Here is a 17,985-nt window from a genome sequence, read left to right as displayed (position 1 = left end):
GACCAAATACTAAAATGTTGTTTATACTTGGCCAAAATAGTGTATTCTTGTCTAGTTATGATAATTACTTGCAGTTTGATTTATACCGTGATTTAAAATATTTTGTCATACTTTTACATTTGGAATTCATTGGCAACATTTGGAATTATTTTACTGAGGCACAAACATTTGGCATTGGAATTTCATGGTAACCTATATATTTTAGTAGTATTTTCCTTTACTTACAAAATATTCAAATACACTTTAGGTTCATTTACTTATTTATCCAAGTAGGGTTTAAAAAATCAATCTTGTGGAAATAAAAACAATGAAAATTGATATAAATTTAAGAATAGTACAATGCATTACAACATATTTTACAGATGTAGCTAGAATTATATTTTTAATATTCTAAAGCTTAGGCCGAACGCTTTTTCGAAGCTTTACGTATTCAAGTTCATTGCATTGCCGAAAGATGGCGGTTACAATAAACCTACGACATTAAATAAAAATATTATTTTAAAATACGTCAAAACCGATATCATTAGTTGCAATGTTACTTATTTAAAATTAAAAGATAAATAAAATATTGTATTTATTTATTTCCCATATATAGTTGTTACTGGTTCTCCAATCCAATTAGACTTCGCCCATTCTTATTCAAAGTAATTTTTATTGCTTAAAATTGCTTCTCTATTTGTTTAGTTATAAACTATTGATATCACTAGAATCATTAAACCATTTTCGAAATGCAATAAACTATTATAAGATAGTATAAGACGTACAGCGCGGATAATTACCTGGCGACTTTATTTTTTATTTTAAGTGTGGGAGTAAAAGAAAATATAATTAAAATAAATCTTAAGAATAAGTATATAGACGGAAAAATATCTTGAAATAATATTGGTATTTTTTTATATATTTTGGTCACTTAATCATTGTTTAGTTAAGCCATTATTATACATATACATACTTTATTATAATAGTTTACGGTTAACATGATACAAATTGATTGAAAAGTGTTTCATAACCACATTTCCTTAACAGTTTTTATAATCATATTTTAAATAATTAACTGTATTGTAAATTAAAAGTAGAACATATTTGTTCAAAACATTCAATAGAACAAAATAGAAGATTTATTACATTCACCAAACAATATAAGTTGCCCCAAACAAATATTTTAACTATCGCATAGACAAAACCCCTGATATGAATATGAAAGCAATGTTTATGATACCGTTGCGCAGACGCTTCTAAGAAAGCCGATTTGGCCTAATTTTGAATGAAAATTCAAATTAGTTTTTTTTGCCAGCAAAGAGAAAGCTTTGCGACACATCGTCAGTTTAGTTCGAGATTTACTACGTGAAAGTAGTGCTGTGTTGTATAAAACATGTTTAGAGTCTGTGATAACTTTGTTTTAGTTCTAATAATTCATTTTAATGTAAACACGGCGCGGATGCGAACTTGCGACGTCTGGCGGACTGCCAAGCATCGCATGACACGCACCAAAACGAAACACCGATGGAGGGACAAAATGGTAAACTATTTTTTTTTATCGCATAAGATAAATTCATCTACAAAAAGTAAAAACATATTTGAAATACTTTAAGCTATTTTTTGGTTCCACTAAAATACAATCTGACTAAATATATTTACTACCTCGAATTAAGTGTTTGTTAAAATTCTAGTGTACATTATTCTAGATATTTGTTAGCAGTACGACTATCAATAATTGTAAAGTATTAAAGAACTTACTTTGTGGGTGGTATAATTAAAAGATCTATACGTATGAGCAGTTTATTAAATGCCTCGAAATAAAATTATGTAGAGAAACAGTTAAATTGTTGCAGCTGAGCATTCCTAACATTATTTTAATAATGAATTAAGCCGGTTGAAACAATTCTCAGTGTGTGGTCGAAAGCTACGTTGTTGTTAAAATACTTGATAAGTCACGCAGGCGATTGGGCTTCGCCGATATACATAATTTATAACATAACAAAGTTCATTATGTATCTTTCTTTATCTGAAATAAAGATGGTATGTTGTGTCACAAATATAATTTACATACTTTATATATATTTATATATAAAATACAAATTTCAATATCAATAATAGTAAAGGAAATAGCTAGCATTGTATAAGGGAGGTCTACAAAATATTCTTGACTACGTATCACGCGGACCTATTAAAGACTTGAATATAATGAATGCTAAGGATAAATAAAACAATGCAACCAAAATATTTTATTAAATTAACTCTTATGTTATTATTTATGAAATTAAAAATATTTGAGCCTATCTCTATATACTCTATTTATAATAAAATTTATTTATAATAGTACTTAAATCTCTCGGTATTTTCCATTTAATTTTACTCCTTTATTAGTGAAATTGGATGTAAACATTGCTTAGAACAATAGCTATTGAGGTTTGTTCCCGACCGATTAGCAGTCGGAATCCGAGCGCCTTAATTACACTAATTAAAAGGGAAACAGGAATGTAATTTCAGTTGACTTGGTTACGGTATACCACCGCGACTTGAGAATGTTTATTGTTCTGTTCCTTAATAATACGTTTCAACCTATTTCTTTATACGTATAAATATTATTTTAAAGGAATTTAGGTTAATGAATAATTAATACTGTTGTCACGGCATATTTTCTCCTATTATGAACTTTTTTTTTCATATTATAAGGCTATTTATATGGAAAAATATCAAAAAGTTAAATTATTCTTTATTAGTACAAAACACATTTGTGAAGGCAGTATCTTTTTATACAATAATATAATTATCAAAGTCTCTATCTAGAATATTTTGTTTTTAAATTTTTAATTACCTAAATATCAAAGGACTGAAACGATTTGTTTAATTAATTATATGTAAACAATAATGTAATATTTTGGTATCATTAATTATTTCCATTAACTGTTTTATATTAAATGTGACAACAGTGACAATAAACCTATCTGACATTTTCGTCAAAAGAAACAAAGATACGAATAGATAACACTATCGTAATCACATATCGTTAATTGTCTGCATCTTGAATATAACCTCATAAAAACATAGTTAATATTAACCTTAAGTTTTTATCGCGAAGTGAAGCAAGTTTAACGAGAATTAAAAATAATTGGTGATGATTACGAGGCAACGCGGGTGTTCTGATGATGGCCGACGTTACTGCCTCGCAAATAAGCTGAGTCTTCCATTATCCGTCTCGCTTACGCTTTAACTACGTACAGATGTAAACTTGTGTTGGTTAGCTAATTAACTGGTAGTCGTTGCCTTCCTTATAAGATAGAGGGGTAAACTGTAATCTGAAATCACGTACAGTTAAACTTACCTTTAAATTTGAAGTAGTATATACATTTTTCATTAAAAGTATTACTGGTGATGATGAGCTGTCGGTTCAACAGATTCAAAGGGTTGGCATCGGTCGATCAACAGTCAGAACTTTTCATGTACTTACCCAGTAAAATGAGGATGATTGCATTAATTAATTAAAACACAGTCATAGAAGCACCGCTTGAAGTTTAATGTAAATGACCTTAATCTATAATTAAAATGTTAAAATGCAGATTTTTAAAAACCCATTTCATTAACATATTGACAAATTAAGACAATAATAATCATGCTCCAATACGATTCAACCTCTTAAAAGAAAAGTCTCGTGTTCAAGGTTAAGTTAAGTGAATGCTTCAACGATCGCATTCGAATAATAAAATCGAACGAACGGATATGTATCGATAGCGAATAACATCATTACACTATATCGATATCAGAGAAATTTGAATTAAATTCCAATTATCTTTTATTATCCACATCCTCTGATAATGGTATTATGACATCCAAGTAGGTTTTATTTACGTATACGATTAGTAAAGATTACAATTATCACTTATATGTGCTTGTGTAAAACCTAGTTATGTTATGTTATTTTTAAAAGTTATAAGCAAATTTATTTTAATTTATTCCTAGGTATACTAATTATGAAATATATATTGTTTTCCTTTTATACTTTTATGATATTACCAGACTGGGGTGTGAGTGAAAACAAGACCGGAAGGAGGGAAATCCATGCAATAACAATAACTCATAGCTTCGCCTGTCCCCCGCTAGATGGCGCGCCGCGGTGCGGACACGAGTAATCCATTTATTCTCGGGGCGAGCTTTATGTAGCGAACTCTTAAGCGCCGCGATATATTGTTTCACATTATTACTTATAGTTAAATACCGCGAGCGTGCCCACAGACCCGCGACGGGGATTAAACAAGAAAGATCTTTCTACTTTCTACATTTCTTTGACTTATGTAGACAATATCAAAACACATTTAATTTAATGAAATTCCTGAATCTATTGTTTCCATCCGTTTTTTTTAAGCTGAAGTTCTCTAAATATCTGTCTATATTGACTGTTACAGGTTCTTTATTTCAAGATGGTTTATAAAATAATAAATAGAATATGAAGTTGGTATAAGTTACCTTTAATCTGAGAATCTTTAGTACTTACTATTTCTATGCTGTTGGAAAACGGAGTTGGACTATATGCAATTATTTTACAAAAGTTATTCATCTATTAAATTCGTATAACGCGAAAGGCATTCCATCTAAAGCAAGAATACGTTTGTCGGAGGTAAGTTACCCAAGAATTCAAAGGAAGCCATAATCCAAGAGAGTAACAGAGAAAGGTTGATGTGCTAGGCATCAGGAGGAAAGGGAGGGTTAGAGTCGAAAGTTTCCTTGGAATTTTGCGGATGAGCGTTTTAATTGGAATCTCTAGGGAATATTTTGTAATTGGAGGCCGCGTCGGTGGATTTCGTAATTACTACGCCTGCGGAGGTAGATACCCGTATCTCCCGCAGACTTAAACTGCTTAGTTCAAACATTTCATCTTAAATAACTAATTAAACTTTAACAGAATATTTTACCAAAAGTTGTAAGAATTAATTTTTCACTGTAGCAGTAACCATAGTATGCAGTTAAATTTAATATAAACTGAAATCTGTCCAATCTGCTTTTTTATCTTTTTAAGTCACTTTAAGACAACTTTTCGTCGATAAATTGTCAAAAAATATTTTTAAGGAAATATTTCACTCATAGTAATTTAATTCTTCTCAGTTGACATTTATAAACGTAATTTCTTATCTCAAAGAGAATGTTTGCAGTAATTTCCCGGATAGAAATGTTCTAAGTAAAGAGTTTAGTTAGCGATACCATCGACTAACAAAGTTTTTATAGCTCAAGTTAGCACTACGTGGAGCAATCGATCCTGCTTTTCCAATTTAAGCAAACGTTGTAGTAAAATGCTGATTTAGTAAAAAGCAATTTACTTAATATTGGATTACGGTTACCTATGCTTAAAGTGTGATATTCTGTTTATTCATCAAAGAAAACAGGCTAAAATTTAATTGTTTAGGTATCAAAAAGTTCTAGTTTATTAACATAATGCACATTTATAGCATTAAAATTATGGTCTTAAATGTAGAACAATATTAAAAGGCATTCTCACTTTAATTTAAAGGACTAAAGGAAACATATTTCAAAAATACCAAATCATACTTTCTTACAATCCCATGTTTAATGTAGCGTCTCGAATTCGTCCTACCTACAACAATATAATCCTTAGCGGACTCAATACGAGCTCCATTTTATGTTTGAATTTAAATTGGTACATTTTATAATAATGCCTTTGAACGACGCCGCCGCCCTAACCCTCGGAAACTTTCTTTTTCCCTTTTTATAATATAATTTTCCAAATCACCATTATTTCATTCCCGTCCCTTCTGTTACCTGTCTTAACACCCCCTAATTATTTCGCAGAAAAAAACTACATGAAATTCCTTACAAAGGCCTTATCAAAAGGTATTTAAAAGAACGGCACCTTTTAATGCCGCAATACGAACGTAAAGATTTTGATAAGAAATGCTTGTCTCTTTGGTAATTTTTAATGATGCTGTGTTATTTTGTTGTCCCAAAAAAGAACTTGTTAAAACAACTACCTACACCCACGTATAAATCTTGTGTAAATAAACTACAAATTTAATTAATATTGTTAATTTCTTAATATCAACACAAACAGCTGCACCTACTGAATATTTAATTACCTTTATTATTTATTAAAATTAGCAGAGAGAAATGCACTTAATGATAAAAATAAATTTCATTTTCAATCAAGCCATAAAATATATATTTCTGTTTTTTTTATTAAATATTAAGTTGTGTTATATCGGTTTATATGCCTTCATCCGTAATTTGAATGTGGAAAACTTTCTATAACATATTTAAAACGGTCTTTAGCAAATATAAGTTATAATTTAATTTTTATTTCGTGTGGAAATCGCGACGTAAATTACAATTAACAAATGCGTGTGCGCGATAGAATAGTAGTGTAAGACGCGAGTCGGGAACCGGCGGGTCGTTCACCCCTGAACATCTGTTCTGATATTTTACTTGCTCACTTTATCACTGGAGTGGAGTTATATACCTACATCTACTTACAACTTGTTATCGTATCAGTAATTAGAATATATAAGCGTAATTAAACTGCGTTTTGTTATCAATAAAACAACTAACAACTTTAGACTTTAGTTCAAGTTTAAGTGCATAAAACTTAACTTGAAAATAAGATAAATATATCGGAAATATGCTACTACGCAAAAACAAATTAATTCCTTATAGGATATAGTACTCAATTATCTGTCAGATTATTTATTTTTGAACCAATTCTAATTTATATCAGATAAACTTTAGAAAAAGTCCGCCGTCATTGTCCTCAGTCCCGTAACACAGATCAGATTAGTTGTGAGTATACAATCTGATAACTTGTCTAATAAGGTTATTTTCTTAAAGATAATTTCAATTTCTTTTCCGTAAGCTTGTCTGACGGCCACCCTTTGTGATGTAATAATAGGAAATGATAATACACATCTGTATCCGCCATGTTTGGCGCAGCGCGGGACGGTCTGTGATTGGTCCGCCGCGCAACATGGTCGCCGTCGGCGGATATTTTTAAAGATCTGCGCCCGAACTAACTCGTTCCGTTTTTTGAACTTGGAACAACCTGTAGGCGACCGTGCATTTGACTCTCCAATTGCATTTTTTCTTTATTTGTAGTGTGTTAAGGTTGAATATTCAATGTTAATGTTGAAGTCAAAGTTTGATTTGATTGATTTGCACAAGGACAGTATAAATCATAACAAATATTTTGGATACAACGAAGTCCCCTAAATTTTAATTTTACTGGCTTAATTATTGTTTAGAAACTTATTTATTGTATTATAAATTCCAATAAACATTGAATTGTGCTAGACGGGTAACAAACATTTAAAATATCAGAATAATTAAAAATTCATACCCAAAATTAATTTAATTCATTTATTAGTTTTATATACATTTAACAGATCAGATTAAGAAATATACATATACTTAATGCAAATTAGGTACTGTTTGAATAAAACTGTTCCGTTGTCGTACAGCTATCGTTGCGTAGTCGTACCGCGTCGTGTGGATATTTTCATACGTCGGTGCGATCACTAGATTTACGAGGCACTTTAGCCGCTCAGCGATTCGGTACGATCAGCGGCCGCGACCATAACTGACAATCTTTTGTCTCGTAATTCTAGCGTATTAGGGCCAATGTTTTTTAATCTGGACGCTTGCAGATATTTTGCGTTATTTCAAAGGAATATCAATGATTTTTTAGTTTTATTTTTCCTTCAATGCAAGCAATAGAATTGAAACTAAATTAAAAAAAATCTCAAGAAATACAGAGTTCTTTTGGCTCTTAATATTGAACAGTGATACCTAACTCTTTGTAAAACTGTACCCAATATAAATAACCTTTATCTAGCCCCCTCCTAAAAGTAGATATGATTTTTTTTGCAGGAGCAGTTAATACTTAAAAATACATTACCAGATTATCTTTGTGCGGTAATAGAAAAAAATAATTTTTATGAAAAATCAGTAGAGGTTTAGTTTTGTGGTAACTACTTACTTTATTAGTCCTTGAGACTTGCTGAAGGAACAATGCTACACCAGATGATGACTAAAGGATCTACATTTATACAACCTTTACAGAAATATATGCCTTTATGCGTACAAAGAAAGATGGCTTTAGCTTGCAGGCTTTATGTCATTTATGAGAGAAGAGTAAAATCGTAAAGTAAACTCGGAGTGAGTTGTTTAGTCCGAGTTAAGATAACGTTTCCGGTGAGTCGGAAGTTGCGGCCGTGGTATTTCCTCCATTGTGCCTTCAAAGACGAAAATGTTTATGTAGGTTTTGTTTTCCGTTATACATAGCCTATATAAAATGTAGTTTTAGTATATACTATATTTATATGCACTAATATTTTTGTTAATATTAAAAAATAACATATTTAATACTTCTATATTTAATATATTTATTGAGAAAATACTAACGCTGATAATATTTAGTATCGATACTGATAAATTACAGTCTGCGCAAAGAATCATTTCAAAAAGATAAAAACCTATTTGGAAATGTGTCTATTTATTGAATTATCAATTAATATATTTCGAAAGAATTCAGACCCATAGGAATAAGTGACATACACGCAAAAAACTTTTTTCTCTTTGTCAGTTGGGTAAAAATACAAACGTCTCTTAGTATACATATGACATTTGATTAAAATACTTGGAAGGTTATAAATGAAATACTTATGCTACATGTCACACTCCGGCTCTAATTAAGGCGCGCACATAAGTGCTATTGTACGCACAACACGTATTAAGCTAGACCTTTATTTAAGAGAGGTGCGGGCTTAGCCCGTGGTCCGCTTTGATATGGGGCCCTTGCCCGAGCAATTTAATAAATACCCGACCGAAACTCGAGGGAGCTCGTTGGACAGAGGATATTACTAAAGCGGTGGAGTCGAATCACTTGCCGCACACTAAAACTTCGCTCAAATGACATTTGTCGCAGAGATGTTATGTCGCTGATTGCTTTTGTTTTAAATTAAGTTAATTACGAGATTTATTAGGAAACTTATCGATAGACATTATCACTTTATTATAGTTGTTAATTCTGCAAGCGGTTATCTTCTTACTTACTAGTAAGGAGATTAAGCTACACTTACTATTGTTAACTATTTTCTAAATTTCTATTTGCTAAGTTATTTGTTAGAGAAATTGTGGTGAAATTTCTTGATCTACTAGAAAGAGGATGGTAACCTATATTTCTGAACGTCATTTCCGTTTATTGCGTGGCCCAATTTCAGCGAGCAATTCATTCATATTCATGCCGACTTCGAGCTTACGCCCTTTGTTCTGTGTTACGCAACCGCTGCATTGTTACCCCTTTTTTGTTTCTTTAATTTACTGGGTTTTGTTGCTTCTGTTGTTAAAGCTAAGAAAAGGTGTAGGCAAATATTATCATCATATCTTTTAATTATTACTATACTATAGGAAGTTAAATGATAAATATTTTAATTATTCCGATTTGTTACAAAAAACAACAAACTTTCTGTTTAGAAAAATAAAAACAAGTTTAAGCTATTTTGTATGTTTTGTTAAACAAGATTTTCGTATATTATACACATTTTTCCACTTAACGTACCTACGTAATTCAAATGAAAAATTATGATCCCGCCCGCTCTCGGGATTCAAGAGAAACCCAGAAGCCTTATGAATAAAAATAAAAATATTCCAGCGTTATCGCATCTGTAACGAAATGATAAAGTCCCCGCTGACTGGAGTTCTGTGGAAAATGGCCGATTTGCATACGAATGTTAATAACTTGGACTGGCTCTCAAACAGGTTTACGCTTAAAGTTTTATTTAGTCAGACCTCGCTTTATAAGTAATGTAGGTAGAACTGGGAAGATAAAGTCGTTAGGTACATTATTTTCATTTGACTTGCAAGAGAATATATATGAAAATATTTGTAGTAAATTTCGTCGGCGTTCACAGAATTCAAAACATAAGAGTTTTCTTAGCACAATATTAAATTATCTGGCTTATGATATAAATATTATAACGTTATACATTGAATATCTTGATTTTATTATACAGCGATGGATGATTAGATTAACATTTGCGTGATAAAAAAAAATTGTATTCATATTTTCGATAAGCATCTATTGAATATTTTACATCAAAACGCACATTTATTTCTGATAATTATCAATTTTTAAAATATAAAATATTTTAAATGATTTTATTAGGTCTCATATTTCTAAAGATATAAGCGGCTTTGAAACCAAAAGAAAATATTGGACATCGAGACTAGCTTATGTCTACATGTCAATTAAGTCTTGATTAGGTTTTTTTTTCTGTTCTAGTTAATAATTTATTTCTATAACCAAATTACTATTAATAAATTCATCACCTTTACTGAAATACAACATTAAAAATGTATCATAAATTAAAAACTTATGTAAAATCATTTCCTCTTAATGTCCTAATCATCTAAGACGTATTTTAAAAAATGTTTTATATTAAAATTATTATTATTAAAAAAAAAAAACTTTTTCAACAGTTCGTCATTGATTTAAAGAATACCTGGATTTAAAAAAAATAACGGTCAATGCATCGATTTTGTTTATCGTGGGTTGTTGACACAAAAATCTCTGTATAAAAATATCGTCGTCCCCGTCTTTCATCTTTGACAAAAAAGAGATAACAATATGTTTTAAACGGGGATTTTGGACTTAGAAACTCACGTCAAAAAAGTTGCATTTTAATATCCAGTTAACTTACATACTGCAACAACATGTATAACCATTGAAACCTAGCATTAATATATAACACAATATTAAGTAATAAAAACATGTTTTTTTTCTCTCTCCGAATTAAAAATCGAATTAAACAAACAGACGATGCCGGAATGCCTATGCAAATAGATATTGCATTACAGACGATTTTATATTAAGTCACGTATAAATGGAATTTCTTTATCAATCCGACGCTAAATAGACAGGTTTTAGCATTAAAGTAGACGTATCAAAAGGAATAAAATGTAAAATTTTATGAATATATACTTTTAAAGATATCATTTGCATAACACAAATAGTTAGAAACAACAAAATTATAGATAAAATTACAGTTTTAAACTAAAAGATTTTTTTTAATTCAAAGTTATATCTTTATTAACATTTATGTTTTGAAAGAGACTTTACTGTTTGCTAAGAATGCTGTTCTCTCCTTTAAGAATGTTAATACAGAAATTTACATTTTCTTGCATTAACATCACAGAAATGGCGTACTTCTATGAAAGCTTTTGTATCGCCCCTATTCAGAGGGGCGAGGCCACTTCGATGGATATTGCATGCTTTAATGAAAACTCTAACAAAAATCAAGACATTATAAAAATGTTTATACACTTTTTAAGGTATTTAAAACATTGAAGAAAAGAAAAGGGGAATATTATTAAGATAGGGTACAACAAATAGATGTTTACGGAAAATAAATATTGCACAATTCTGAAAATGAAATTTATATGCGTTATAACAAAAAAACACATATCCTTTTTTCAAGATTAAGCCCAATATCACCTTTACTTGTATATTTTTTTTTGTTTATTTTTATTTTGTAAGCCAAGGAGTATGTAACAATGTCCTCATTTTGTGTCAATATAGCTACGTTATTACATATTTCGAGCAGAATAGCGAGATATAAAATATCTATGTATGTATTTCTGAAAGCATGTCGTCAGGGCTCACAAACTTCATGAATCCCAATGTTCCGGAAAATATAACAAGGCGATTTATATTCGGGGGCGGTTCGTGGCTCGCTCGTTTTTCTATCAGAGAAATCTGGCCCGAGATGAGAGCGCACCGTAAAAATATATCAAGGTAACCCTCTCGCTTATTGGAGTTATTTGTGGAATGGGAAATCTTGTTGGCCTCTCGCTACTCACTGAGGACAAAGGAATTATAAAATGTATTTAAAACCACTCATCTGTTTAATATCACGTAGACTGTTCAATAACCAAGTAATTTGGAACAAATTCCAAATAGTTTAAAAACTAGATATTTACTTATAAACTAAGTAACTTTGAAATCCAGACTAAAACCTTTATTATTACGTTATAATTATTAAAGATAAGTATGTCTTATAAATTTGTTTCTCGTTATACTCATAAAGTGGGTATGCCTTCTCATAATTTGTGCTGAGATTTATCATGAGAGCTAGTAAGGGTTTTCGTAGTTATTAATAAGGCAATTCAAAGTATAATCATGAAAAACAGTTGCATCCTGTTAAAAGCTCGCCGCGAATGACAACCAAGGGGGTGGCGACGAAATGATTTCTATTAGGAAAGCGGCCGCCGCGCCGAGACAAAAGGTTTACGTTAAGGGACGCGTTATTTTTATATGAAACGACCGCTGAATAACAACACGCCGCCTTTTCTTCGTAAATATCTTAATAAAAGTCGGAATTGTGAGATTACATTCTGATCATGCGCCATCCGGCTTCCTCTTTTACTTAAACCACTGCCTAAACGTTTTCTTTTATTTGATTTACGTTTATACCTATTATAATTTATCTATATTTAAAAGGATGTTCACCAATTGTTTCCAAAAACGCTTAATGTATATTTAATCAGAATATAATGTTAATATTTCTAATAAGGACTAGGGAACGAACAAAATATACGAACGAAGCTCATTAATCGTTCGTATATTTTGTTCAGTCCCTTTAACTTGTGCATTCATTTTAACTTAATTAGACTTTATAGAGCGTTCCTTCCCAATTTCGTTTTACACTCGTCTGACGCACGCCAAGACTTATTCATTGCAGGGAGGACCCGGGAGGGGCGAGGGGGAGGCGGGAGGCATTCTTGGCCCGAAATAGCAAATAAATGAGACGAAAATGTAAATGTAGCGCTTCAAAGATGAAAAGCCCCGCTCGCCCGTTCTTGTTAAGCTCATCGCAAATGTACCAGAATTAGGTGCGCGGCTAAAATAATTTTCAGGCCAGATGTAACGCAATGAGATAGGTACCTGCCTACATTTACATAAATATTTATTCCCGCGGTACCTGCAGGCGCGTGTTTGTTTTGCCTAAACATAAAGACGCTTGTTCCACGCAGCTCGCAGCTCGCCGCTCGGCAAACACGCGACCGCGCTTTCGCGAATATTTTACGCTTCGCAATAAAATCAAACGATATACACAAATCTGTCTATTTAAAGATGAGTACTGTAAATAGTCCCAACTGTAAAAATATGACAATTCATCCTGTCCTTTTCTGACACTGTTTAAAGTATAATTCGTCTGTTAATATTTTACCAAGTCCTTCCTTACTTGGAAAAGTTATTTTGTAAGTGAAACACGTCTCTATCGAAAACAATGGACTCTCAAAAACCGTCGTAACTGAACAACTGATTTTACAACTTAATACATTTAAAAAATAATTTTTTTAACATTTTATGGCTACTAGATTTCATTGTAACAAACGAAATATAAGACACTGTTACTAAATTAGGTATCATTTTAGACAATCTGCTAAATAAAGTCATAAAAAATGACTGGTCGTTTACCGCCGTGATGTGTGACGCCCGACATGAGTTATGTGCTTCATATATTGTCCTGTATAGTTCGTTTAATAAAAGTCCGGTAAAGACGTCGGGCGACATATGTCGCAGCGGATTATATCGAATCATTGCGGGCGGTCGAATGTACCCTCCATTTCCTCGCTTATCTTATATTGCAATATTTTTGCAGCAACCAATTCCGTTGGAACCGATTTGCTTTGTACGCTTACGACATCCAATTCTATATCAAGAATTTTACAACTCGGAAAAGATTAAAAACGATTCTTATAATGATTGCGTTCCAAATTCGAATGTCACATCGATTTTGAAATTGCGGTCGATGTTAAAGTAACGTTTATTAAATTGCCTCGGTTAATGATTTTTGTGATCTGAAAATTCTGATCAAAATATCAATAATTTGTACTTATATTATATATGTTCCTTACTGATATATAACACACACATGAATACAAAACGCAACATAAAATAACATTATATCTCTTTAAACATCTTGTATAACTCTGTTCGACGTCAAAAGATTAGATACCATCATAAATTATTCTAAACCTTTTAAAGTCATTGTGACAGTATGATGTGATTGAATAACGTCTCAATTTAGTACTTTGAATTGTTTTATCAGATCGCGTGACGTCACGCAGTTAGACATTCTCGTTGGGGCGTTGTACAATAACGATGTTTTAAAAAATACACACATTTTTAGTGTAGCTTTAAGTATATCACGTCACTGAGGTTACACGGCGGGTGCAATAAAAAGGGGCATAAACTTTGCGAAACAAAGAGCTGCATTCATCTCCGCCCCTAAATATGATATTCAAGTCTACGTCGTAATGCACTAGCATGCACATATTTGGGGTTATTACTTAGCTACCTACGTTGTTAGAGTCTCTATTGTCGAATCATACTGATAGTATCATAAACTTTTTACTATGCCCGTTTAATCTACATCGATAAGCAGGTGTCTTTAAAAACTTGTAAAACAAACGATCGCCATTAAGTAGTAATATTTAAGTTAGGTTTAATATTAATGAAATATTTTCAAAACTTAATTGCTCATACCAGCAGAATAGAGGGTTGTAAGTGATAGAAAACGTAGTTTACGTTATGCGTATTTTATTGCTTTTTTTAAGTTTGAAGTAAACGTAATTATTTTCTTTAAATATCTTATCGCCTAAGTAATTTGACGGCTTGAGGATTTTTCGCTATAGTAAATTACTAGGTATTATAAGTTTTTGTATGTATTCAGAAGGATCGTGTGATTATGCGAGTCTGCACGTCCTATCGCTGAGTGCATTATTGCATCCGTAAGGTAATGACTGACCAACGCCCCGAGATCCGAGATACGACGTTCTCAGAAGGAAAAGTACATTGCACTTGTTAACTTTTGCATCTTTTGCGAACGAACACTGATCTTGAGAATTTAATATATTTAGATTTATCCTAATACATAATATGTATCGTATTGTTAAGTATATGTTATTAATAATTGTATTTTCATTCAATCGTATTTTTTCATCTGCGAATATTTTAGAAGCATCTTTATGTATTGAATCGATGAATAATTTATAGCGATGGATATAATTTCAAGGAGAGAAATGAATTAATTTGTCGAAGTGGAAAAACAAGGGCGTTCACAAATCCACTCCTGTATTCATCCGAACCCCGTAAATATTTTATTGCCCCGTAAGAAAAAAATACGCAGACAAATTACGGGGAAATATTGGGAGCGTTTTTCAATCTTATTCCTTAAGTGGTACAAACGATAAAAATAAATTTAGCGCTTGCGGGGCATTTATTGCTGAGATTTCTAGAGCTTTCCCAGTCGGAGGGTTTGCGCGGTACGCCAGCGCTAATGGAGGCATTAGAAGGACTGGCACAAAATAAATTTACTAAGTACTCAAAGGAAAATAATTATTGTCGTAGAAAACAATACTAAAAATGATATGGAACAACAATCGCGAGTATAAGACATTTTAGTCTGTCAGTAGGCACTAGAGCTTTGATCTTAGTGACAAAAATTTAATTATTAGTAAATTAAATAACTTGACTGATCTACCAACGTCGTGATATGATTATAACGTGTGAAAAAGTCTTAAAAAAGATACGGGTGGTCCTTTTTTATATTAAAAACTAAATTAAGGCATCGGCACTACAAAGCTTACACGTTTTTCTGGCGTCGTCGTTTTTTTATTATAACACAAGTACATATATTATTATCCATGATTAGAAATGTAAAACAATTTCATAACAGTGTTCCAGAGCATCCAATTAGAGCGACGACAAATTAACGTCGACGACTTATTTATTTCTATCCGCCATGTCACATACGTTATACTTTTATAACACGAAAACCAAAACCCATGGTACGTGGGTGTTTCAAAAGACATTTTTAAATTATGGTTACGTAAATTATCGGTGTTGACTTTCATAATAAAAAAGACGATTATATGACATTTCATTTTACGCACGTCGAAACAAAACAAAGAGTTTATTATAAAATCTTTACATTGTTGCAGTACATAGGGAAACGAAACATTTATAGGTCGGGTGACTTATCATTGAATTTACAAGTAAAGGCTTCTGTGTTTGGTTATTTTAAAATGTATTAACATTCAGTGAGCGTTTGTTGTCTTGATTTACTGTAGCAATGGTAGTAAAAATGTTCCTTAAAATGCGTTAAGCGACAACAATGTTTGTATGTGGGATTGCATGAAATCTGCATGGACATTAAAATGCAATTATTATACTATGCGTAGGAATACAATAAAGAATGTATGTCACAGATCGTTAATAGAATACATTAATTTCATTTTATAAGATATAAATTAATATATTTTATTTCTTTGTTATATTTCCTGGTGTTTCAAGACTTTATTCTTTATTAAGTTAGGCTGACCGTACTACTTGATACCTGATTGAATCTCTAACTGTACAAAATGATATTGACGTAGTTATTTATCTAACAATATATAAGTTAACAATCAATAATATATTTTTCGGTATTTTTATGATAGAGTTCATTTTAGGTATCACATATCTTCATAGAGACGCCTTTTCTGCTGAAGGCAAAGGCTTAGAAATTTAGTAAAATATTAGCGAATACTAATACTTCCACAGTATAAATGCAGTCTTTGAATAATATTAAGTATTGCATGGCAATATTTTCTTTTAAATTATAACATAGTTAATATTATTTCCAGGCATATTGCGAGTAAGGCTCGGGCGCGGCTTCTACGCGGTCGACCTTACTAAACAGGTGAGGCGGCGAGCGCCACACAGAACATGATACTAAGGTTTGAATTTTGAACTTTATTTTTAGAGCACCAGAGCGCATATCCAATTGCACCGCATGGCCCCAACCTGGCTTCAATTGACGCTTTTGCCTATTGATTGTCTGTAATAACGTACAGACATCTTTTTTAATTAGTATTTAATAGCTTTTATAATTTAATGCACCTTCATTAAAAGTTTAGAGGCTATTAAGTTTGCAAATAAATTAAAAAATACAAATTTTAATACATAATCACGTTAAGAGGTTTATGCCTACTAATACATTTGTAACGCATACATAATATTATTTCATTCATAAAAAAAATGTCGTAGAATGAGTTTATGTAAGACACGCATTATAATTTTGGTCATAATATTGAAAATATACAAATTAACGTAGAAAATGTTAGCTTAATAGACAAATATGTAGCAGGTAATGTTGAATTTCGTAGCCTTTTTGTACTCTTTGTTATAAAAATTGTATTTTACTTTATAACTTTAGAATAAAATGCTTTTTACTTGCACGCATGCCGCATGCCGTAACTTTGGTGTTGGTTTGTTTTAGAGCTCAACATGAGCAAAAATAAACTAAAAATAAACTTTTTTTATAATGGCTTCGGTCGTGCGTTTTAAGTGCAGCCAGTTAACATGAAAAATTTGAAACATTTTCATTGAATATATATTTCAAGCCTACATTGAAAGCAGCTATGCATCTGGCATACTGACAAAACACGAAAATACCAACTGCGCAAATGTATGCGGAAAGTGTGTAGATAAATTATACAGATTTGGCAAACTAAAGTGAGTGTATTGATGAATGAATGATGACGTCACAAACAGTTACGATTATAATCAGTTAATAATATGCAAAGTTTTCTTTTTTATTTATTTCTTCTTAAAACAAAAATGTTGAGAATCGATTTATGTAGAAATCCATATAGCCATCTAGTGAAGATAAAAATAAAAGAAAGAACGTATTTAAATGCCAAGTTAATGAAAATCAAAAACTGAACAGCCATTTGTATTCACCGACCTGTCAAATTAATTCAATGCTTTAATTTAACGAATGGGAATTACAATGTTAGTTAAGCAAAAGGAACACACAACTTTGTAGCGATTATATTCATGATGACATTTTAATTTGTAAAGGTGGATTTACACACTTCTTATGATTGTAAGAATAAAGCTAAAAGCATAATTTCCAAAGCTCATCTGGTTCGTGATAG

At 31.5% G+C, this 17,985-nt stretch overlaps 1 protein-coding gene across 3 annotated transcripts in view; it reads left to right on the top strand.

Moving 5' to 3' along the window:
• Window positions 1-17,985, top strand: part of Abd-b (abdominal B) — a 71,926-nt gene that overhangs the window by 41,054 nt on the left and 12,887 nt on the right. For 2 of the 3 annotated variants that reach the window (XM_013318710.1, XM_013318711.1), the window contains one exon: window positions 16,690-16,782. In XM_013318710.1, the coding sequence (XP_013174164.1) occupies window positions 16,772-16,782 (11 nt within the window). In that variant the 5' untranslated portion in view covers window positions 16,690-16,771. Of the gene's footprint in view, window positions 1-1,445; window positions 1,520-16,689; window positions 16,783-17,985 lie in introns of those variants that run through there. The other variant, XM_013318712.1, reaches the window with a different exon arrangement.

Source organism: Papilio xuthus, unplaced genomic scaffold, assembly GCF_000836235.2.
Source record: "Papilio xuthus unplaced genomic scaffold, Pxut_1.1 DF826923.1, whole genome shotgun sequence".
Classification (NCBI taxonomy): domain Eukaryota; kingdom Metazoa; phylum Arthropoda; class Insecta; order Lepidoptera; family Papilionidae; genus Papilio; species Papilio xuthus.
The sequence above is the reverse complement of the archived record's forward strand: the minus strand, read 5'-3'. Positions and strand labels throughout refer to the sequence as shown.